A 25,502-nucleotide genomic window follows, 5' to 3' on the forward strand; every position below is an offset into this window, starting at 1 on the left:
AAATCCAGTAACACACATAACACCATCTAATGTCTTATTAAATCTTTTTATCAACTTTAGCTCTGTACTACTCATTACAGAGGACGTCACTGAAATCTTAACAAAGTCACTTTTTTGAAACCAGTTAAAATGTTCTAAACTGTGGCACAGAATAATACAACGTACAATATGATTTATTTACTGAAAACAAAAGCCAAAATGTGCACAGGAAAAAAGTAACTATATTACAAAATTAATACTTGAACCATACACTCTACCACATTTACAATTTTCTCATGTAACTGTGAAAAGACAGTGTTAATGCTGGTGCCTCCTTCCAGGCATGGAGATAAGTGCAGAGATGTGTTTGAGCTCTGTTTTATACACTAATTGTCGTCTTTTCCAATGACGGGTAATTTTTAACCGAGAACAGTGTGTATAAGTTCCATGAAACACACAATTATTTTATAGGAATATTTCAAATGTATTTTATGTGTTCAAATGCCATGTACGCGCAAAGTCATGCAACCTCATGACATTTACTGCACATTTTAGAGAGGAGACTTGTACATCAGTCGGATTTGACTGAACACAACAGGAGGGCTAGACACAGAGATCATACACTAGATAATGACTTACACTCTGTGTTGTCCCTGAACTCCTCACACGCACAGTGCACTGGAGCTACTCTTGAGAGCCAGGTCACGCTACACCTTGACCTTTCACAGATGCAGTAAAGTGTTACTGTATAAATGAGAAGCCTGCACAAAAAAGGCAAATGAGACTGTAGGTTCTCTTCCAACAAGCAGAAAGGAAAGATCCAGGGGTATCAATCCTCAAGAACAGCTTCCTTAAAGACTTTATTGTGAAGGCGAGATAGCTATTGATTAGTATTGACTGAATTTCACATGTCCTGCCTTTCAGATATCAACATGTCTTATTCAGCTGAGGTTGTCAGTACAGTTTCTGGGTGACACATACTAACAAAGCTGGAAAAGGTACAATAGAGCCACAGTAGAGTCAAATGAGCAGTGAAAAAACAAGTATTTTTTCTATTCAATAGTGTTTGTGTGTGTGTGTGTGGTCACAGCTTCTCAACTGAGTACTAATAAAATGGTACAAAGAAACTGAATTTAAAAAAATGAAATGAAAAGACATTATGAGCCCAATTATAAGCTGAATGCAGACTAAGTATTAAAGGCCCTGTCACAGCAAATCATTCCACACACACACACACAAAACCCACCCACCCACACTTCCTGCTCCCCTCTCAATGTGTGAGGTGACCAGCGCTCTCACCACGTACCTCTCCAGCCTGACACAGTGTGCGGCTGGTGGCTGAGTCACTTTTTTGTCTGATGTCACTGCAGACAGAATCGCTAATGAACCAGTCAATCTCCAGCTGGGCTGGCTCTGTGGTCGCCTGCCTGCAGGATCCAAAATACTCTGTGCTTCTAAGTCAGGCTGCAGTTTAAGTGCTTTGATTGAATGCACCAAATCACTAAGGTAGCAGATATGTGTGTGCTGTTTGATATATGTTTCACCAACTTCTTCCTAAAACAAATTCTTCTTATTATATTATTTTATTTTAAAGTTTGTATTATTTAACTAATTAAATGTCTATAGCCTGTGCATGTTTCAACACTTAATACAGAGACAACAAAAGGCATACTGAGAGTAATGCAGCATCTTAAGATGTGCTCGTGGTTCTGCTTGTCTGTCGATAGGGCACAAGCTTAGAGGTGATGCACAATGTCAACCTCTTTAGAGTCATTAGGTAACCTGTCAGTTCGCATTATTGAAACTGTAACAGACTCTGATTGGATTGGGTTTTTGCCTTTATGTACATTGCAGATCACATTTCTGTATTTCCTTCTGACACAAAAAAGTAAAGGACAGAGTGTAGGAACAGAACAAAACAAAATCATGTGAGTTAAAGATGCACAAACGAACCGAAGGTATCGATGCAGCGAGTCATGAGTGGCAATCCACGCTGTGCTCGCAAGGCATGAAGAACATTGTGTAACTTGTGACTCAGATCAGTTTGTCTGTCTTGAGCCATTATCCGTCAGGGTCTGTTATTGTGTTTATGTGATTACAACACCCTTGTCTCCTTTATTACTGAGGGAACATGGTGGTACAGCCAAGCAAAACAGGAATCATCGTGGAAATGTTCTACACGTTTAGGTCTCGACACACTGTTCTGTTTTTCTTTAAAATTCTTCAAAAGTCAAAGGCTGGGGATTGTCAACAAGCCCGAATTGATTCTTTTAACAAGTAATGTGGCTAAAATGTGATGAATGATTGATAATAAAAACATTTTTAAAATGTTTTACTACAATTTTTTTTTGATGAACAAGCAAAAAGACCTAAAGAAAATCTTCAGTGTTTGTTGCATATTAAATATTTTATTCTATAGTCTCTGAGAACTGTGTCATGATATGAGGTAACATACCCCATGAACATATTAATATAGCAGAAACACATGGTTTCCGTACATGGTTATTAAAACCAGAACAAAAATTATAGACACAGAAACACTGGAAGTGACATTTTAAATAGCATGCAACACATCATCATTGTGATTTATTCAAATGTCCCTGTGTGTACATGACCCCTTACATGTACAAATTTTTACAGATGGGTTTATTACAAAATAAACAGAATTACAGACTAGTTTTCATTGACATAATTTAAGAAGCATTTAATTTAGGAAACTATCCAAATTATAACCAAAGGTCTGGTGCGTTAAAAACGCTCCACTAAAACACAGTTTATGTTTCTGAATGTGTGTGATAATATACTTTATAACTGTGACTTGTATATAATCATGTTTTCTTTTTTTTTAAGAAATGTGGGCAATTGCTGTAAAAAAAAAAAAGTTATTTTATTACCCAGTGAGTTGAACTGAGCTTCTCTGAAAACATAAATCACAAATGAATGTGCTTACATTCATAATGAGGCTCATCTCTACCATCCATGAATGGATAGATACATTCAACATGCTGGAGCTGGGATTTGATCTGAGCCACAGGCTTAATTAAAAACTGTCACCCTGGGAAAAGAAGAGGATGACATGTGAAAATGCCTGTGTGGGTGGAAAAGTAATGAGTTCCCTCAAACCCCAATGCGCACACGCACATCCACACGTTTGTTCATGCACACTTACTATAAACATACTCATACAGATCCATCTTCACGTGTCCTTACATAGCCTGACGTTGTTACATAACGCTCCATCTACACTGCTCGGTTTTTCTCCAGCAGTGACAGCTTGCCTCTTAGTGGCTGTCAATCACACAGCTGACTGGAAAAAAGCAAATGGCGACTTGTGGGGGATTTTACTTTGCACTTGCACAATGCTTGGGGTCCCCTCCCTCCCCTCCAGCAAACACCCACCCACCCAGCCAACTCAGCGTAAATGCACTAGTAGTCTTTCTTTCATTATGTATTGCAAGTGAGTATAACATACAGTTAGTGTTCCAATGTTGTTGATTGCTTTTCAGAAGCACAACAAAACATGTTGTTTCTTCATTTCTCTTTCTCTCTTTGTGACTCTTTGGTTCCACATGGCAGATAATGACTGTACAGTACACAGATTGAAGCTCTGCAGAGACCAGCCTCATCCTTAAGGTAGTACTATGGCAGTGGTTAAAGGAAACAAACCTCTAACTTACCACTGTTGTTTTGATGCCAAAGGTGTAAATGTTAGCCAGGCTATAAACCGACTATAAGCAGCCTGTCAAATGAGGGTGGGCTAATGGTGAGTGAGCCTAAAGAAACAGAAACTAAAACAAACTAAAGCTATACAGTACTGTATAAGTAAGTATGGAGGGATATTTCACCTTACACAAATGCTATATTAAATGTCCCCAGTGTGCTTTTATCTGACAGCTCTCTTTACTAGTTATGTTGCAGATTTCTAATACTGGGGGCACTGTCTTGGAGATTGAGTGACCTCTGTCCTTCCCTCAATATCTCATCTGTACACACAGAGAGGTGCCTTCACAGCAGTTGTTGTGTTGGTGACAGGCTGCTCATTGCTATGACTTCTGTGTTCATTTCTTAACATAAAGCCTGTGCACAAGGGCAAGTGAGGAGTCAGCTAATGACAGGACAACAGGAACAATCTGAGGCATTGACTGTAACTGGTGGTGTAATGTTGTGGGGAGATAGACCTGTATTCAGTCAACTAACACCATTCTTTACATGAAGTGCAGAGTGAAAATGAAAATGCCAGTGATCTGTGCTAATTTCATTTTCAAATGTGCAACTTTACCTTCTTTCAATGGTGTAGCCACACATAGAGTAAAACCAGTCAGTATATACATCTAGTTTAGAATGGGAAATATCTCATTATAATAATCTAGTCAATGTAATTTCTTATTTAGATTTAGGCTAATGTTAATGGCATCAAATGTGGCAGTCTGAGCTATGTTATATGTGCATGAAACATAATTTAAAATATTTAAATCTGTATATAATCTGTATTAGTCGAAGTTTATGATTAAAGAGTTTGCCCAAGTTACAGTTCATGTAAGTTTTGTTATTAGCTTCCCACTGGATGTAACGCCGCTGGGTGTAAAAAATCAATAAACCTGCAGTAGTTGGTGCACCCATGTTTAATTTTGTGATATTGAAGTTTCTGGTTTATCTGCTTCCTGTTGTTTAGTTAAGGAAGAAACGAAAAATTATACAGAAACGTCTTGCCCTGAAATGTACTGTAACAAAAACTCTCTGCTAATACCACAAAACACATTCTCTTAACTCTACATGGTAAGCACAAAAAGGCTTTGTTTGCCATTCTGTTAATGTGTTTTTGTAATGCTACAAACTGAAATAATAAATGTATGGATTAGAAATTGAATAGAAGACTGGAAACTTAAAAACTTTGCATAATGGCACCAACAACAAACCACCCCTCAGAATGACCCTGAATTAAAAAATCTGATTGATCAAATTGAAAAATTAAATATATATTAAACATCAAGGATCTAAAATAAATTGATCATTTTATTTCTGACACAATTTACAGACCTTTAAAGTCTTAATAAATGAGTCATTGCAGTGATACCTCTATTGTCTGTACAACAGAAGTACTATACATTTTTAATGATGTACATTCAGTACTGGCAAGACATAATGGATCTCGTCTTCTTCCAACTCCTTCATCATGCAGAGCAGTTAAGTAAAGATGCTTCTCATCCGCAGAACTTTCATTGTTAAAGCACCTCACATTCCTTAGATTGAGGGATAAACATAAAGTAGATGAACCGAGCTCTGTGTTCCAGTCTCATTTAAAAAACAGGGTACAATTTTTTTAGAAACCTGCAGGATGGCATTTAGACGTAACACAAAAGCACTCCTGATCCTTTGATCAGACTGAAGGCCTCTCCCTGTTTCCTCTGTCAGAAAAGCAGGATTGTTACTTTGGTATAAGGGAGAATGGGTTTTTATCAGTGAGCCTGGCACTATGTGGTTACTGTACTGTACAGTAAGTACCTCAGCACATCAAGGGTGGTAGTATATACCAAAAATGCACTGGTAGACAAGAAGGTGACATTATCCCATTGGTTCGGCTCATCTTAAACATCTAATGTCTTTTTCCATGTGTCTCCTCTTCATTTTGTGTTGTCCAGAATACCTCTGTCTTTAGTACTGCTGTGCTCACATATAACACGTACGAGTGGACAGCCGTTCATGCATCACCATCCTCACATGTATATTGTGGGTCATTAAGGCACATGTGGATTATTCCTTAGTGTGAAAAAGCTGAATGTCAGTCACGAAGGAACAAAAATGTCAACATTTGTCTCTTTAGTGAGGGAAAAGACTGACAAGTGAATACAGTGCATATGAATTAATACTGTAAGAAGAAGCCACATTCCTTTGTGTTAGCACAGGAGTGCCATCACATTGAAAACCAGTTCATTGTTGATGACGCAGTGTTTTTAGCAGTGAGGATTCGCTTTATCTGATGCAGATTTCAGGAAGGCCTCTGGAAATTCCACAGGAAAACAAGCACTGATGCATCTATTGCTAAGTTGGATGAATGCTATTTTTTCCAGTGTTTACAGGCATGTTTGTGGACATATGTGAAGAAGAAGAGATGGTTGCTACCTCGATGTGGGCTTTCCTTTCCTTTCTGCTCCCGAGAGACGTTTGTTAAATTCACACCTCTGATACAATCATGTGTTTCAGTTTGAAGCGTTTTTCTCATTTAGCACAGCTGTCGATCGTGTTGGCACAGACGTAATGAAGTGGGAACTCCTTCACAGAATGAGTGAAACCCGCGAGCTATCACACTGGATGTTTTTGTGTGTGTTGAACACACACGAAAGCACAGAGCTTGATGATTTATCGATGTTTAAGCCGCCCTCAAGAACTTCGGCCACTGCCTTAATGACTGTGGATGGGTACCTTATCATTGATAAGTCAATAAGCACAAGTGTTTATCTGTCTGCTACCAGATATGTTTCATAATCTACACCCAGTTCCTATTTTCATGCTACTCCTCATTTTAGATTTTCAATAACAGCGATCTCCCGCCGGTCAGCATAGTCTGGACTGAGGCCGTTCAGGTATAGGCTGCCATTCCTAGCCAGGGTCCCCGGTACAGGGGACAGAGAGAGAGTCAAGTTGGGGTAGGCCTCTCTGTCCTCAAACAGGTTGGCCGACAGCGTTCTCTTGCCAGGGGTCATTTCCTGGTTGATGGACGCGTTAATACCCAGCTCAGATGATAGTTTGCGCTTGATGGATGCAGCTCGCTGGAACTTGTCATAGATGTCGACGCTGAGTCGCCGCCGGGTCTCCTTGAACTCTGCTGACACGTTCGCTGTCCACTCGGCGGCATGAGCCCGAAACTCCCCGACCTGCAGGGTCAGACTGAACATTAATACCTGCAGGTGGTCAGGCAAATTTACACCTGCAGCTAAAATATGTGTTGATTCACTGTGCATGCTGAGGAAGCAGAAATACTGAAATCATAAACAAATATCAGCCTGGTAATAGAAAACTGGAGTGGACTGTAAATATAATGTAAAGCATACAGAACCCAGATCAAGGACTTAAATGTATGCTCCTTTTAAATTGTTATCCTGTAAGCACAGGGTTTTACAGCCAGGCATCTGAGGCCTTGGAGCCCTGCACGGCATTTGTGAGTGAATTGTTGTTATGCTTGTATGATGTATAGAAACTGAAAATACATCGTGGCCTTTTCATGGCTTTAAAATGTTAAATAATGAACTTTCACAGATTCACAAAAGCTGTGTCTCTACTTGGATGTGGTGTATTCATCGGTGTCAGACAGTCTGGGTTACTGGAAGTGACCAACTAAATGTAAACTGCTGAACAGTAATTAATGCACTTATCATAACATAAATGTCACGTCCATTAGTCTGTTGAAACTACTGTTCAACAGTTTTCACCTTTATCTGGTATTTGCAGCAAATGTTTATCCGTCGTAGAAGTCAACTGCAAATGGAGTGAGTACCTGAGGAGAACGGTTCTGCAACTGATGTAATGAGGGAGATGTGTTTTAAAACCTGCTCTTGAGTTAATTAGGAATAATTACATATTTGTAGTGTTGTTATTTTGGAACTATATGCATTGTCACAAGAAGCTTATCTGTTGTATGTTTGTATGTATATTTGGGAATTAGATGTGATTTTAGAAGCAGGTTTGAGTTCAGATTCCCTTAATGTTCTACACAGCTGCATGCAGCTTTAGTGCAGCTTTCCTAGACGCTATACTGCGTATCTGTTTGGCATGGAGAGTTTGTTTGGGATCCTTCATAGTCAACTGAGGGGAGAAGAGCTACTGCATCATCGATCTCACCTTCATAATACATTAGGCCTCTTTCTACAAGCTGTTTACTTATTTATTAGGCTCCGACGGGTAAAACAGAGTTCTGAGCACTTCAGTTAAAATTCATGGTGCGTGTCTGTATGTGTGCGCACATTAGATGCTCACACAGCAGAGCACAAACACTTAACTATGTGCTGTCTCCTCCTTCTTCTCACTTTGCCTGCTCGCATGTCCTTATCCCCCTCTTCCAAAACCCCTGCCTCCCACAGAGACCTTCTTTTTCAGTAATTTAATTCTCTGTAGAGCTCCCAGCCTCCACAGCTGTACTTCTAATTATGCCTGTGGAAGAACTCCTACTGCCACACAGCCGCCTCCTTTTTAATGTTATATGGAATAAAGAAGTAACACCAGCCTGTGGATGATTAGCGCAGCGACTTTTGCTGAGTGTGGACGTGGACGTGTGGCTCTGTCCATCCTTTTACTACATTTAAAAAATGAAAGTGCAACAACAGCAGTGTATCCCATTAGTCATTAGCAGCCACTGGAAACATACCAAATATTTAATCCAGCTCTTGTACTGGATGCTATTTACTCCTTAGTAAATAGCACAAAAATTCAGGATGGAGATTCATCATTTCAGATTTATGGCTTGAATCATGAACTGGGAAACACCGCGAGGTATTACTCTGTCGCCGTGAGAGGATGGATGTGACCATGTCTGTGACCTTACTGCAAATGTTCCTCCACCTACAATCTTATATGTGTGGCTAGTTAGGCTGATGATAAGGTGTGTAGGGTTCTGCAAAAAGCAGCAGCAGCACGTTCTCTTTAAATACAAAGAAAGATATATTTTAAACACGTTCATGTTTCCTGTTAACGTCTGATTTGTTTGACTGCTTCATACAGTGCTGCTTTAAAGGCTACTTTAAAGACCGTCTGAGAGTCTGTGCTGTTTGTGACATTTACAGCATCACGTGCAGGACCACAAAGACAAGCGGAAAAGACAGAATTCAAGTTGACAAGGCAGAATTACAAGTGAGCATATGATCCTCACAAATCCAGGCTCATGACTGCTGATATGATGAATTATACATTTTTAAAGAATTTTCATTACCAAAATACAATGTGGACAAAGGAGGGTTCTACATTATTAAATCTCGCCACCATGTTTTATACAGGGACAACCTCTGGTTTTACCACCTTTCATTACTGATTTTTTTAGTACTGTGCTTCAAGTAATGCTTTGAGAGAAACTGGAGAGTTAATTTCACAGGAGAATTTTAGCATTTACATTTTTACAAGGGCTTTATGCTAATTACACTGTACTACTGAGGAATTGTTATCTTTAGCATCCTTACAGCAGGGACAGTACCAAACACAAACTTGGGTTTCCAGTGTGTGAGACTTTGAGGCTCTGTCCTTATCTTTTTAAAAACGCGTTTTATGTGATAAGCACCTTAATCATCATTTTGTCAGATTGACCGGGAACAACAAACCTTTCTTCTTTTGTATTTTGATCAATAAATGAGCTGCAGCTAGTGAACATTAAAAAGCTACAAGCCGTTATTCTCTGCCTGCTGACATCCTCATCACCTTCTGTAAAAGGGTTTCTTATCTCCCACTTGCACCATCTCTAGTGTGACATAACTCACAGCCCAGCATCACGTACCTCCTCTTTAGTTTTCTTGGAGATCACCCGAAACCAGTCTCCAATCATACTCAGCACAGCTGCAAAGTACGCCAGGCCTACAAGGATCCAGAACCAAACCACAGGCTTATAGTAGACCAGATACTCTGGACTCTCTGACCCACCTGCAGAAACAAAGACAAAACAAGTGGGTTTTACAAGTGTGTTACATCATCCTGAGTTACCAAACTGTGTCCTTTTGAGGGGACTGATGTTAGTGTAAGAAGGTCTGATGCAGTCAGTGAACTCAGCTGAGTGAAATGGGTCTTTAACTTTCATACTTGCATCATTTAATGAGCCCTGGTCTTTCCATTTTAGAGGGTAGTCGTTGCTCACTGCTGAGGTTTTGCCTTTAATTGCCACTGGGCTTTTGACTCAGTTCTATGTAGGATTATTTTTTCAGGATATCTCAATATATAGAGGGGCAGAAAGTGAGAGTATAGAATAAAATTTTCATATATATTTATGTTATGTATAGAACAACATGTTAAGGGGTTGTTATCTTCTGTTGTAAACCCATTGGTTTATTCTTAGTAAAATAATACAATACAGTATGATGCAATATTGTATTGTCATCCACTATATATTTAAACTGTGGGTTTGTCACATTTTCTGGCTCAGCGTTGTAGAACATGAGCTTTCATGGCTCAAGATATTTTGTTTAGTTAACATGTCTGAACTTAAGTTTGTTTGACACACAGTAATGAATAAAGATGATATGTGGAAATGAAAACTAAAGACTAGGTATTGTTTTTTTTTTAAATATGTAAATATATCTGTAATATGTCTGATTTAGTACTTTACATGAGCTGCGTCCACTTTCTCTGCATTACCCTAAAAATCTCAGTCAAGTCATGAGCAAACATTGTGCTCAGGACTTTTAAATACCAACTTGAATCCCAGCATGATATGCACCTAGAGTTACATGAGCCCAACTGGAATGAAGCAGCGTGAGCAGCCTGCTCACCGTGCACTTGGATAACCACCCATTACAGCACCAGTTTAACTAAGAGCAGTCCAGGTTGATTAATTTACTGTAGCCACTGGTGTTGGCACAGGTGGTGAAATCTAATCTATAATCATTAACCCTGCTCAGGGAAATTTAATCTAGCGGCTAAGTGTTTGTGATTTCTCCCATCTGCTTCTCTCTTGTTGTCTGTGCAGCAGGTTAAATCAAGCTAATACCACCTGCTTGCACATGCACACATGCACAGTTCCTGTCCTGCTGTCCCTCTTGCTTTTTCTCGCTCACATACACATGCATACTCATTCTTTAGATATTATATTGAGGGTTTGAAATAATTCAAACATCAGAATGTAATTATTAAAGGTATACAGTAGTTTAATGATTTGCAAGATATCAATATTTTTTAAAAGTTTAAATAGAAGACTGACACTGCTTTCCATTCTGTACGCTCCATATGGAGCTACCATGAGTTGGTTAGCTTAGCTTACCATAAAGACTGGTATCAATGGGAATTAGCTGGTCTCTCTCTGTACAAAAGAGACAAATTACACCTCTAAACTGCACTTGATACCCCATTATTACTTGATAGTTTAATCTGAACAGTCCATGGTGACTTGTTGGAGTGTCCTCTGGTTGCTTGGCAACTGCTTCCAGCTAAGAAATCATCTTCCACATGCAACCATCCATAAGTAATTATATTTTTAAAGTTTTCAGAAATTTCAGTATCTGGATTGAACAGTCGACATATGATGTGTTGATCAGTGAGCTTTAATGTGCTATTAACATACTTCTGAAGACCTAGTACATCACAGAATGTCAAAGCTTCATAAGAATCGGACTGGTCTGCGAAATAGCTAGCTATATAACTATAAACAAACCGATACTAAACTAGGTGACAAACAAAACCAAGTGACCTTTTTCACCGGCTACGAAGTCTCCAAAGCCGATCGTGGTGAGAGTAATGACGACAAAGTAGATGGACTCCAGTGTGCTCCAGCCTTCGATGTGCTTGAAGATAACGGCTGGCAGGGCCACGAAAATGAGGCACCCGAACAGGATGAAGAGCAGCGTGGAGATGACACGGATCTTTGTCTGGCTGACTTTCCACTTCTGTAGTGGGATGATAAAAAAAAAGAAAAGAAAGAAAAGAGAGATAGAGACAAATTTCAGATGCAGAGAATAAACTTTTTAATTAATCCGAGAGAGAGAGAGGCAGCAGAGCAGGGGAACAGATGAGTGCTAAAGATATAAATGCAAACAATTAGTGTGACTCTTAATGAACAGCATTCTTTCTTACCAAGCATTTTGATGCTCAGCAGTGCAGACATCGTTAATCCAAGTATAATTCAAACACAGTTTAGTGCATAAAGTTGTAGCACACGACCATTCCTCAAATGTCTGCAGAGGAAATTAACACTTGCCTGCCTATTTCCCACAGGCTTTTGTTTTTCAGACTCTGATGAGTCACTTCCTTCTACCTCCCTGTAGGAATACATTAACAAACGTCAGACTGCCAAGTTACCGCGACACAATTTTTCCTCTTGTCAGATAGCACGCTCAGTCGGCCTGAGGAGGGGTGGTGCAAAACTCGATGGGCCTCAAGTGTGCTATAATATCAATGGCAATACTTAACATGCAGTCTGAGCAGCAGATATCCTAATGGATTCATTACAGCTCCAGACTGTGCCATCAACTGTACAGAATGTGTGAGAATTTTAGGTTGATGTGAACCGTGCAGTTCCTTCTTTGCATCCCAGTTTTAGCACATTAGAGGTCTTTTAGTTTGCTGCTGTTTTCTCTGCTCCCTTTCCATTTGAGGTGACCACGCTTTCAGCTGGTTCCATGTGTTTCGTGCCCTTTTCCCTTCCAGTTATGTAAGCCCAGAGCATAATGCCTCTGAGGGGAAGCACAAAGAACAGACAGACCTCAGATATCACTGAATCTCTAATGTGATGTGTCCTCGCTAGTGGTGGAGTACAGTACAGTAGTGTTTACAGAGACCTACAGGATGAAATTAGCTGAGGACTAAACATTAATTATTACAAAGGGACCAATGAAGCTGAGGTGGTTTTTCACTCAGCATCTTCACTGCTCACCAGTGACGTCAGCACCTCCTATAGTTCAATTATTTCCATTGTTCGAGCTGCCAAACCCTCTCCCCCTCCTCAGGGAGAGAAGCCACAGAGCCAACAATGAATCAAAATCATGATTTACTCAGTTGCTGCCAAGTCTTTGATATTTCTAGGAATTCGTTTCCTTCCTTTTATACAAAAATTTAGTTTCTTGTATTAAAGTCCGACACAGTTTTAGTGGTTTTTTGTTATAGCCTTAAAGGACATTTAAAGCTCTTGCAACACTTCCAACACGAAACACTAAGAAGAAGTGTGTGCCCACATCCATCGAGGAAGTGTGGCACATAAAATCCAGTTACAGGCACTCAAGTGGGTGGTTAGAAAATATAAAACTCACATTAGAAGATACACAGTGGTATTTTTTCAGTTCTTGTAAACATCCTAAAAAACATCAAACAACGTGACAAAATTAACTTGAAGTACAAAAAATACTTATGGCACCTAGGTGAAACACATCTCAGCACTTGTATCCAGAGATATTTAGATAATGATGACTGTTCAGTCTGATGTTTCCTATGTGGTGAACCCTGCCCTCCTTTTGGAGCAGCTCAATGGAGACCTGGACCTGGAGACAATCAGCAATTTTGGAGCAAGTAATCTGTGTTTAGGGGAACAGTTTTGTTATTGCACCATATATTTTAGCCTCTGACTCTGAAAATCACAAGTGTGTAAATATGACTACACCTCAGTTACTACAAGTCATGCACCATGAAAAGTCTGAACGGGTTCATTGTGATCAGTACATCACTTAGTTTATACATTTCCCACTTTTAGCATCTACAGCGTTTCCTTCTCTGTTTCTCTTTTTAAAAATTTCTGAACCTTGTATCACATATCACATCTATAGGGAACTATTATTTTTGTGACTGTTTAATACTCTTCCAGAAAAAGTGATCAATTACCTGCACAGTGCAGCTGACATGTTATGCAGTTTGTAAACAGCAGATGTGTTGCTGGTAAAGGGCCAGTGAAGAAAAGCAGATAGAGCTTTTTACACTGAAAAATAAAAGATGTTCAAACTGGTTCTAACCTTTCTTGCTGAGAACTGCAATTTTGGAATTTTTGCTTTTGAGTTTTTGTGCTCATGTGTATCAGGGTTTAAAAAGTTAGTTTAAATAGATAGTAGCATTGTATTCCATGTTCAGATCAGACGTCTAATTTTAGAGACAATACAAAAGATTTGCATATGTTATTAATAGAAGTCAATGTTGTAAATAAGTCTGCCTTCATTATTTCAGACTGATAAATTGATTAGTGTGCTGTTAGTTCATTCCACTGCCACAAACAATAAACAGCTTCTTGGTGAGTTCAGTAGAAATAGGATTTTATACTCAAATATTTCCCCAAAATAACTCTCATTTCTGGATGTGAAGCTTTCAATACTTAAACAAACCGTCTGCATTTTATTTTGCTGTCAAGAGGTCTGTTGACATGGCAACCCACAAACCGCATACCTTTTCTACACAGACAGTTACTCACTGCTGAAATCTGAGGCAAACAAGTCAAACAAACCCTGTACATTTCAATGCGAATCTTCTCCTCTAGTGTTTAGAGCTATTTACAATGCAAATGTAACCCCGGCACAACAAAACCAGCAATTTAGTTCCACAACTGCCTTTACACTGCTTGGATAATTAACTTGTCATATGTGTCAGTTGCGTGTGTCAAATTAAAACAGCTCATTGCGCACAGGTAAACATCTAAGAAGGTGCAAATGATTCCCAGACAAAAATAAGCTCATGCAAACAAAGGACGAGGACAAAAGAGGGAGCTCACCACAATCATCTTCTCCACTTTGGCAATGCCCTTTCCAAAAATGGTCCCCAACTGGTCCCCGACACCAGCCAGTAAGAATCCAAAGAGGGGAATCCCCAGAAGAGCATAAATTATACAGAAGATCCGTCCTCCTTCTGTGTGAGGAGAGATGTTCCCAAATCCTGAACGCAAAGAGACACAGAGAGAAACGATTACCTAAACAACATTTATCCTAAATACTAGTGGAGCTGCAATATAATACGGTAGTGTAGCAATATGTATGTCACTGCCCAAAATTATGAACAAGGCATTTGTAATTCCTGTCAGATCTAGTGCAGGGTTTAGATGTCACCTAAAGCATTACCTAATTCATTTATCTTGTTGTAATATTGCTTGTGCTTTGTTTGCTTTACAAAGCACACCTTAAGACCATAAGATAGTCCTGAGAATTGTGGTCTGCATCCACCAGATATGAGATACATGTACTTGTTGTCAGCAGCATATGCAGGTACTATATCTTAGTAGTGTTCAGCATCTTTTCATCAAGTCTAGCAGAAGTCGAATCAGCTTGAACTAAACTTAGAACTTATTAAACATGAAACCTTTTAACAAAGCTTGACTGTGTTATGACATGACTACACACAGATGCAACAGAATAGTTTTGAAATATTTCATTAATGAGAGGAGGAAGTTTATACTCACACACAAAAAAAAGAAAAATTGTAAAAAAGGGAGAAAGGAACAGTAAAAAGCAGGCATACTGTACCATGTGCGTATGCTTTCATATGTACATTCACAATAAAAAACACATAAATGTGAGTCCATTACTGATTCACTGCCTTTCATCTTCTCTACAAACCTATTATCATGTGCAACTAAAGTAGATTGGGGACTTATAGGAGTTCACATCCTGAGGAACAAAAACCTGTAACCCCTGCGTTATCTGCGTTACATCCAACAACGTCTACTTTTCATTATGTAATGTTTCACTTTGCGTCTGCATTATAAATTGCATCCGCCCTTTCTTTATTACTGCAGTTTGTCTCAGGATAAAACCTGCGGGGGGTCTAATAATGACTCTCCAGTCTCACATTGGGATCGGATGACACTAAATGTGAAACAAACTGTCAATCAGTAGTTTCATGATTGGTTCAATGGGAGACGGGATGCCAGATTATTTATAACACATCTCGAACATGTTATAAAACACCTCTCTATGCAACTGCTTCTCTGGCCTTTAAAAGGCTTGTTTGAGCTCCTGTCTTTAAGGATCTGCTTCACCTGCCCTGTTCTGGCCAAGCTTGAGGAAGTGGCCACACTGAAACCTTTTACTACCAACTAACATGTGTTCACCTTAAGTTTTGGTTCCCTGACTATGTGTAACATGCATGCCCAAAGTAAAAGTAAAAAATCATATAGATTCAAGCATATATTCAGGGCATATTATATTAGTCCAAAAAGTAAGTTTGACTTTTTTAAATTCTCCATCTGTTAAACACCAAATTCAGTTAAATAGCAATATGGAGTTCAATTAGTTTCACACTTGACTACAACATTGACTGTATAAATAATAAATTACTTTAAGTTTCCCACTTTATAAGAAGCTAAAGTCTTGAAATGGATAAAGCTATTAGTCAGAATAAGGCCCAAATCACCTAATTCAGGACTGACACGCTGTATTATAGTGTATTATGGTCATATGTAGTAAAGTGTCATAGTTTGTTTAGTTGTTAGGAGCGAATGCAATTGCAGTGAACAATAAAAGTTTAATTACTGCATTCTGAACTCACTGAGTAATGCGAAGATGGAAAAACAACAAGACATTTAACTGAGTCACTTCGTCAGTCTCACTCATGTTACTATGGTATGGTAAGATGCTGTAATTACACATATTAGTATTTTGTTCTGGATGGATTTCACATTTAAAAATCAATGTAACTCTGTTATTGTACATCACATGAAATGTTAAAACTTTTTATTAGTTATAACATAGTCCAAGGACAAGGAGATCTGCTTGAAAAAGCTGGAGAGTCTTAACTAAATAATTCCCGATGGAAATGTTGTGAGATCAATCACTGCTGCTCCTCTTTTATTCCCAGGAGAGTAGAGGAAGGAGGAAGGAGAGGTAACTGATATAGGAGTTATTTCAGTTCATTTCCTGGATATAGTATGTATTAGATGAAAGGAAGTGTGTGTGGAGGTGGGTGGGTGGGGGGGTGCTTGGCTCCTATACTGCACATCCAATTAAATATCTCTGCATGAACGAATCAATCTGTGGATATAGATTTTTTTTTTTTTTCTCATCCACCTCTGGCTGAATCAAGCAGAATCAAGTGACTCATGTCTGCAGAACTGTTGTCCTTCCACTACTATATATATACTGTGTTTGATGGGTTGGTCACTCACTGAAAAAGAGAAAGAGCATTTCCTGTTTACACCGACAGCAGCATTAGTGCTGCTTGTAAAAGTAGATCATTTTTGTGCATCTACACTTTGCAACATACTGTAAAAAGTAAAATCAACTCTTTCTCTCTGCCTTAGCAAACATAACTCTGCCAGTTTGTAACTTTTGTGACTACATCACCACAACAGCGAGACATGATAATGTCTAATTTCTAGTAAAAACAGAAATGGAAAACCCACAGTGCAGCTTTTATACCCTCCCAACACATGATTGCTTTCATCTGATGCAAATATTTTCCAAGCAGAGGGAAAAATCTAGTTATTGTAATGCTGTATCATGTTGTGCCTGAAGAAATAGCTTTGACTGGATTCTGGAGATGTAAAATGGAGCCCAGTCAGATAGCTTTTATTTGTGTATGTGTGTTGTTGCTTTGGCCAGTTGATTTTTCTGACGAGCAGACGTAGAAGCACAAGCTTGTCCAACTTGTACAATTTCATCCCAAAATGTAATGTTTAAAGAAATTACACAACTACACAACTTCATCTGATACACAAGTGCACTAATTTTCCAACCAGAGAGCCAAACTGTGTCATTACAAATCAACTGGTTTTTCCTGATTGGATGATGAGCTCTGACAGGATGTTCAGAGATCTGAAATACAGCAGCTCGCTGAACAGATGTACTGATCTGTCAAGGTCCGCTTGGAGGAGCCAGATGAGCTGTCAGACAAGCTGTGAGTGTGTGAGAGAGAGAGAGAGAGTGAGCTGTTCCTGGTCAGTAAGCTCTTACAGCTGCAGGTGACACACAGAGAGTGATGGTGTTAAAACGATGATGGAAAATGCTAGTGTGCTAGAGTCTCTGAGACAGGGTACAGTTCCTTGATGATGATTTTGATGATGATACACTACTGTAACTAACTAACTAGGACCAAACAAGCACAATGTCATTCAAAAGGAATCAATGACTATCGAATTATCTTGTCAGCGAGTAAGCCTTTGATTTCAAGCTGCATCAGATATACTTGCAAGTCTAGTTAGTTAGTTTTGGTGTTGAGACTTACAACAGACTTTATTAAATGCAAACTTGGGGTTTATGTGAGTGTGACCAACAAACCTTTGCAAATTAATTACTAGTAGTCAAAGTCCAATCCTGGTTCAATAAAGCACAATATGGAAAAAGAGATGATGCATACCGAGGTTCAGTAATTGTAATTTTGCTGTGCAAGCGCCTTCATGCCGAGGTGGTCATTGTAATTGTATTGTGCTCCTGCCAGCTTTGTGCATACAGAACAATGGAAAATGGACTGTGCTTAAAAAGCACTTTGCTATGTTGCTATTCAACCAAAAATGTTGCAGAATTTTAAAGAATGCATATAAACTCTCTTCACAGTGGTGTTTTGTTAGAAGCAGCTGCAAAGATGAGGGAGTGTGAGAAGAAAAAACCTCTTCTTACCTATAGTGGTGATAACCGTTCCAGCAAAGAAAAAGGAGGAACTCAGGTCCCAGAGGCTCGTCTGATTGGAGGAATTTCCTGAAGGGTTCACACCTGCTCGGACTGCTGAAACCACTTGCTAGAGGGAAAGTTGAAAAAAAAAAAATAAAGAGAAGAAGTTAGAACATACTGCTCTTCAACAGTAAGCCACACAAGGCCACAGATGTTTGATTGATACTGCAGTAGAATAGAAATATAAGACAGCTGGGTCTGTACAGTGCTGATTAGTCTTGTCCAGGTGATCACGAGAGCGAATATGAGGGAGGACACTATGTGTGACATGAGTCTAACATCTTAGCTCAATGTGACAAGCCCTTTAGACACAAGCTAGATGCACAGGAAACTGCAGCATGTTTTCCCACTCAGGGAGGTACTCTCCTGACAGGAGACAAGAGACAAGAGTGTTGGCTTTTCACACCCACAATTCACCTAAACATAGACAAATTAACTGTGAAGCTCGGAGCCACACAGAATAAAGAGTCTGACCCATATAAACTCATATTTTCTAATATTGGACTGGTCTCTTGACAGACTTGACTGTTCTTTAAACTCTTCCCTAAACAGCATTGTCCAATTAGACCATAGCAAGAAAATACTAAAGAAACTCAGCATACATACATGGAGTTTTGTATGGTGACCTCACCAACTGCAGCAACCCCAGATCATAGCACTGCCCCCACAGGCTCATACGGTAGGCACAAGGCATGATGGGTGCTTCACTTCACCCACTTCTCTTCATCACTCTGGAACAGGGTAAATCTGGACTCAACAGACCACATGATCTTCTTCCATTGGACAGTTCCTAACCCAATGTTAGTAGTTTGTCCTTATATGTTTTCGTTGTTTAATACATGTCAATAATTTGACCCTTCTGAAACAGATTAGCATCTTTTACTTGGCCACACGATTTGTCTACTGACATGGTTATTAAAGAAATGAGAAGCCCTAACTTTCACAGATAGCCAAAACTGAGCAAAACTTTCCTTCACTAGATAGAATTAAATACTTTTGTCTGCAATTTTTTAAAACACTTTATGAACTTTGGGAATTAAATCTCCCACTGTCATTGTAAACTGCATACCAGGGCAGAGACTGTCCAGTACCTTTGCGTGCTGGATAATTTGATCTCACCAGGTTGTTAAAACTGAGTCTGGCTAACACTGTCCACAAATGGTTTCCTGGTCTAAATAGCTCATCAAGGTACAGAATAATTACTGAGACAAAAGAGAAAAGAGTTCAGGCCATAGGGAACAGCATGCACTGCTACACAGTGGATGTAGCTTTTAATCCCATATGTATAAATGGGATTTTTGTCACTTCAGAGTAAAAAGAAAAGTAGTAATATTAATGCCATATAAAGTATATTATGTATAATAATAATAATAAATAAATAAAGCTTAGGAAACACAGGACAAAATGCTACATTTACAATGTACAGTATATAACACTTCCCTTATTTCCCCTGAAGTAGCACTGTCAGCGTTTTCTAAATCTAACCCATGCACACACAGTTAAGGGTCACTGCAAAGTCAGGCTGTTGACAGTTACAGTATGATTCATCATCCATAGTGAAAGCTTTTGCTTTCATTAACCTACGCCTGTTGATCATGCTGAGGCAGTGAAAAATTAAGTATGTAAGAGATGAAATGGATGAATAATGGATTTGAAATAGATGGAAAACTAACTAATGTAATGACAAATAGTTAGAGTGACATTAAGGGTCAGAAGGAGGACTGACAGGAGCTCATGATGATGAAGTGGCACTACAGGAACGTAGGGAGGTGGAGAGTAATGGTGTAGAAGGTGGGTGGTGGATGGACCTGTTGTAAGTACAATGTTCATGCATCCAGTCACAGACTTGTTGCTACCCATCATCAATTTATTAACCATAACCACCAACTCCAGCTGGCACTGGATGAAGACAGTTTCAGATATTACTATCTGACACATGGTCATCTTGGCCAGATCACTCTTGCTATACTCATTTGGATCTGACTGGCTAAACAAACATTATTCTCTCTAAAACAGCCTGATAAAATAGAAGCCTGATATTTGATCAACACCATATCTTAATAAAAAACTTTCAATTCAATGTGCATATAGAAGTATATTCAAGTCAATAAACATAATGTACAAAGGTTTATTTTTCAGTTCCATCTCTAATTATTTCCAAATATAACAAAGGAGAAGGTTCAAAGAGAAACCTGCATCTACTGTGCCTCTAAAAACATAATTTTGCAAATCACACAATAAGACAGGCTCAGTGAGCCCCTTTGTTTCCCGTCCAAAGCAGCTGTATTAATTCACTGCTTTGGCACTCAGCTGTATGCAAACTAACAATGGCCATGGGAAATGATTAGACAGGATAATGTGAAGAACACCCTGGCTGTTTCTAAGCTGAGCTAAATCGTCAAGAGAGATCGAAATCATTTTGGTTTTTAGACATCACTCACTTTTTAATTACTTCCTTTGAGAGCACATCTCTCCTCAAACCTCTGCTGACTGGCCTATGATCAGTGGGAGCCCACATACTGTACATAGATTTGTGTGTGTGTGTGTGTGTTTGTATACATAATTAATTAAAAGTGAGTGGGGGACACTTGTCTCGAAGCTGTGAGCCAATAAATCATCAGAAGACAAATGGTTGCCTAAAACACTTCTGGAGTCATTGACTGACGGTCCGAGCTGTGTGGTCTGCGGGTCAGGAGCATCTGCAACAAAGTGCCATATTCGCCTAAGCCCCGCTCGTGTTTGTGTTCTCTGCAAGACTGTAGTGCACGCTGTGTTTACAACAGCACAACGCTAGGCTGCTGTCAGGCCAGGCCAGACAGCGTGGGTTACAATGATGTAACTGGAACGTGTGCAGTGTATTCTGCCAACCTCTGTAGTAAGCATGCTAACATTGTGCAACTGTAATACTGTAAGTATATAGTGATCTAGTATGGATAAGTGAAAAGTGGTTTACACATTAGAAACCAAAAATGAAATAATTTACATAAGGTCATTGCAATCTATGCGATAGCTACTACAAATGAGAGTTTTTTAAAGCTGTGCTGTACTTTCATAATTTAAAAATATCAGAAGCTGCTTCCATTATTTCTACTGCCTTCAATCCAACTGATCTCTAACAAGTCACGATTTTAACAGTGGTGAAAGCAACAAAAGCAATTACGGTGTCCATGCTGTGGCAACCAACAGGCTGCCAAGAGTAACCAAAAATCAGAAAATGTGCTAATAAGAAGACATTTTAAGCATTAACACGCTCTGAATAACACTACATCATGTAGTTGAAGTACGCTTTAAGAAGAAGATCACAGTTAAGCATAGACGTGGGAGCTCTCTCAGTTCCTTTGTCCAGAGCAAGAGACGATTATGCAACACTAGATCCAACAAATAATGATTTCAGGCTAGAAAGCACACGTTTGAAAAATTATCACAGCATCTCAAACTGCCATCTGGTATCAGCACCTTTTAATCAAAAACAGTCTCATTCACATTCAGTGGCTGGGCACTGCACATTATTCCATAAGAAATCCTCGTCAGTTTGGGTCGGGATTAATATGGTCAGAGCCTGCATGAACTGCAAATGCCACTGAATGCCAACTCAGTGGACAACAGTTCCACAAATAACATGGTAAAATAGCCTTTAACTCCACTACTCAACTAGAAAATGTATCAAATAACAACAACTAAAAACTCTCCAGTCTGAAGAAGCATATATTGCTGTTTTACCTTCTCATGCAGCTGTATCTCAAACCCAGAAGAAGGATAGTTGACAGAAAATCTATATAGGTATCTTGCATTTACTTCAGCTCTTTCTCTTTTATTTATTTTGTCTTTAGCATGAAGCAAACATGGTTGGAAATATTCAGTGAGACTTGTTATTCAAGATTACACAGCATGTTGTCATACCAAGGAAGTTGTTAAAACATGTTGAGATACTTGCCTCATTGTTTTGTTGAAGATTACATCTGATAAACTATCGCATACAGCTACAGTACAGTATAGAATAATTGGACACTGTGGAAAACAACTATTAGCAATCATCTTTGCATTGTTATTAATTTAAGTTATTACATTATTTGTATCTGAGAGTGGGCTAAGTGGAAAGTTTGGCATCGTGGGGCACTTTAGGTGCTATTAAATAATCAGGGAAGTGGTTCAGTTAAAGACCAAAATTAGAGGTGAGAGAGAAATCACTCCACTACAGCAACTAGATTTCCCAAGGGAAAAGGTCTCTCATCAAATTTGACAAGTTTGGAGTGGTACAATAATGCATCCTTGTACCAGCATTGCTTTTAAAAGACAGGATTAATAGTAAATACTGTATGAACTATAGTGTGGAATATTTGAAAAGGTGCTGTCAAGCATAATTGGGTCCTGCAGAAAAGAAAAGAGCTGAATAATTAATATGATGCTGACGCTTCCACATACCTTGATCAGATCCTCCAGCTCAGTGGAATTTACACAGGCGTGCGTGGCCAAGAAATCCAGCTTTTCTGCAAGAATGGCCAGTTTCTGGAAACTCTCATGAGGCTGCTCCAGGGCTCTGAACACTGTTGCCCCAATAATGAGGTAAAGCACCACCAGGAAGAAGATGGCTGACACAGTTTTCCACCTCATGACAGTCGGCCGGGTGTCACAATCATCCTCTGGAGTGTTCAGCACCACTGGTTTGGCTGAGAAGGACAGGCGAGGTTTGGAGTTGTGGGCGGCAGACTTTGGGTCAAGAAGGTCAGGTGCGGCCACTGCAAGCATGGAAATGCTTAATGTGGATCTACAGCAATCTACAGCATAAACATGACTAGATTACAACATGCAGAGTTCATACAATTCCAGATTAAGATTGGAGCTAACAGTTATTTTCATTGTTCGACCTCAAACCGGTCGAGGCAGATGGCCTCCCACCCTGAGCCTGGTTCTTCTTTTAAAGGGAGTTTTTCCTCTCCATTATTTTATCAGTACAGTTCCTATTGCTGCTTCGCAGAGCACTAGGTTATCAACTTCAAGTGGCATACCTCAGAATTTTGACTCGTGAACTTTGTGTGTCCCTTCCTGTGTCTTTACCTGCAGCTAATTTCAATCCTTATACTTTTATTTAATGTCTTTCCACAAAAAACAACAGAACAGCACCAATCCACAAGCTTTACTGAGATGCAGCAGGTACATCTATTTTCATTCAGCATCAGCTGCACCTGCCTGGGTCCAGACTCCCTTACAACAGAGAATTCAGATGGGAAGTTTTTCAATTCAGTATCCATGTCATGGATCATCCTGCAGTAACATACAGTAAACATGACCCATTCTGCCTAAAATGATGGCACAATGTACCAGCCTGCATACATGTTTTCCTACTGGACTGTAATATAATTATGAATCTTGTTGCTTTTAGGTGCCTGTTATACAAACGAACACACAAAATTGAGCGCAATGCCTGAAGCTCATTAAAAATTAAACGCTCTTTGTCACAACCCGCTTTCTCAATTAGATGCAATTACATAACCACCCCATGAGACGCTGGGAGCCAGTGTTTTACAGTAAACTACCTATGTAGGGACTCCATAGTAAGGTGAAACCATGTGAAATAAACCTTTAAATAGATGTGGAATTAGGTGATGTTTCTGTTCTGTTTCTGTACCTGGTCCGACCATTTGTTGAATACCATACCTGTGATGCGTATTTTCGTTATTTCTGTCACAGTGAAAGTTTTTTCTCAATGAAAATAAAGCCTCACATGAAAGGTTACATTAAAGCATAAAGAGACGAGTTTACATGTGAACAATTTGGTGCAAGAGACAGAACAATATTAGTCATGTTTCCATCATTCTAGTTTAATTTTAACTAGTTATTTACGCACTTACTTCTCTACCATCTCTTCTCTTTTTGTTTCCTCATCGAAGGATATTTCCCCCCCCCCAACAAAAAGAGCCAGTGCAGCTTTCCTATTGCGGTAGCTTTTTGCCTCCGGTGCTCCCACCAAGGGACGTGGCGGCTCTCCACATGGTTTCAGCGAGCTGCGTCTCCCTCCACTTCACAATCTCCGAGGAAAATCCATCCAGGACATCTCGTTCCAAGCGAAGGACGCGCTAAGACGAAGCGCGCAAGAAGCAAATGAAGCAAATTGCTTTCGTGAAATCCACCCAGGTGTTTGGAGACATTGTGGAAAGACGCAGAAGGGTTTGGATCGCCCGGATAAGAGGAGGTACTTGTGGCACTGGGTGTGCTGCGCTGCACTCCCGCTCCTCCGGAGTGAACGATGTGCGCGCTCCTGCTGCACAGAGGAGAGAGTGGAGCTACTGGCTGATGAGAGGCGTCCCATGCTGCACAATACCTTTCTCTAATCAAGAGAAAAGTTGCTCTCACACTCGCATTTGAGAGGAGCATGCGAAAAGGGCTTTAACCCAAAACAAAGATATGTCAGAGAAATGAGTTTCCACTGGGCTTCAAATACATTAGACATGTAGTCATCATCCACAAGTGGAATATGTCAGCTTGATTTTCCATGAGGAGACATTTTTATGCATGTTTATTTTAGTGACATTATTACAATTTAAAATAATCCATCAGTCTAGATTCAGTGAAAGGTAAATAGGTTCATAGTCATAGTCTTAGTTTGTTTATTTACTCAACGTTTTTTAAAGTTTCATGCAGTATTTCATGAGAATCTAATATTGTAGTATCCGGATTGCAAGCTAGTAACAGTGCTATAGTGAAGGTCTGGTTAGGTTTGGCAACACTACAACATGGTTGGGTTTAGGCAAGGGAATGACTTAAAATAAGGTTAGGAGACTCTTGACTCATGGAAATAAACAGATGTGTTTTCTTGTTGATGTCCACGCTGTACCATATCATGATCCAGTAAAACATGACCTCTGGTGACCTGGGAATACATACAGCAGCACTTCAAGGCTAAATATTGAAGATTAGATCATTTTACATAATAAATAAATCAATACATGTCTCAATTGTCTCAGTTGTTAGCTTGGGTACGGCTTATGAAGGTTAGCACAAACATCTGGTTACATTATACAGAAACAGAGACAATTCTAAAAGGTTCACACACTTTCATGCAAACAATACACCTTATTGTTGTTTGACTGAAAATAAATCCTTACGTTAAATCTTTGGCAGTTACTTACAGTCAGGATGTGCACCGGGCTCAGGGCTAGGAAATCTAAAGCTGCTCAAACACCTGAGTGTATTGTTTTCTTTCTCTGTATGTGCAAAATGTTATTTTTTTAAGCAGACATAGCAGAAAAGATTTATGTTATGATCCTGATG

General features: G+C 39.4%; 1 protein-coding gene across 2 annotated transcripts; it reads right to left on the minus strand.

Moving 5' to 3' along the window:
- Positions 1–4,974: 4,974 nt before the first annotated feature.
- On the minus strand, positions 4,975–24,470 carry LOC113149679 (potassium channel subfamily K member 2). Of its 2 annotated transcripts, none has more exons than XM_026341905.1 (7): positions 24,083–24,470; positions 22,656–22,969; positions 18,183–18,300; positions 14,348–14,508; positions 11,354–11,549; positions 9,455–9,597; positions 4,975–6,851 (listed from the first exon to the last, which is right to left on the minus strand). In XM_026341905.1, coding segments are annotated over exons 1-7 (1,290 nt in total). In that variant the 5' UTR covers positions 24,084–24,470; the 3' UTR covers positions 4,975–6,494. The 2 variants fall into 2 exon arrangements, with proteins under 2 accessions (XP_026197690.1, XP_026197689.1); XM_026341904.1 differs by having other exon boundaries at positions 22,656–23,008.
- Between the last annotated feature and the right edge of the window lie 1,032 nt (positions 24,471–25,502).

This window comes from Anabas testudineus, chromosome 24 (assembly GCF_900324465.2).
Source record: "Anabas testudineus chromosome 24, fAnaTes1.2, whole genome shotgun sequence".
Classification (NCBI taxonomy): domain Eukaryota; kingdom Metazoa; phylum Chordata; class Actinopteri; order Anabantiformes; family Anabantidae; genus Anabas; species Anabas testudineus.

What these genes read in the sequence shown, in the direction of transcription:
- LOC113149679 (XM_026341904.1), bottom strand. Translation starts at nt 22,979, where the DNA reads ATGCTTGCAGTGGCCGCACCTGACCTTCTTGACCCAAAGTCTGCCGCC. An exon ending in AGCTGGAGGATCTGATCAAG is followed by an intron (nt 18,301 to 22,655) that starts GTATGTGGAAGC and finishes CTTTCCCTCTAG; the next exon opens with CAAGTGGTTTCAGCAGTCCG. An exon ending in AAGTGGAGAAGATGATTGTG is followed by an intron (nt 11,550 to 14,347) that starts GTGAGCTCCCTC and finishes ATCCCACTACAG; the next exon opens with AAGTGGAAAGTCAGCCAGAC.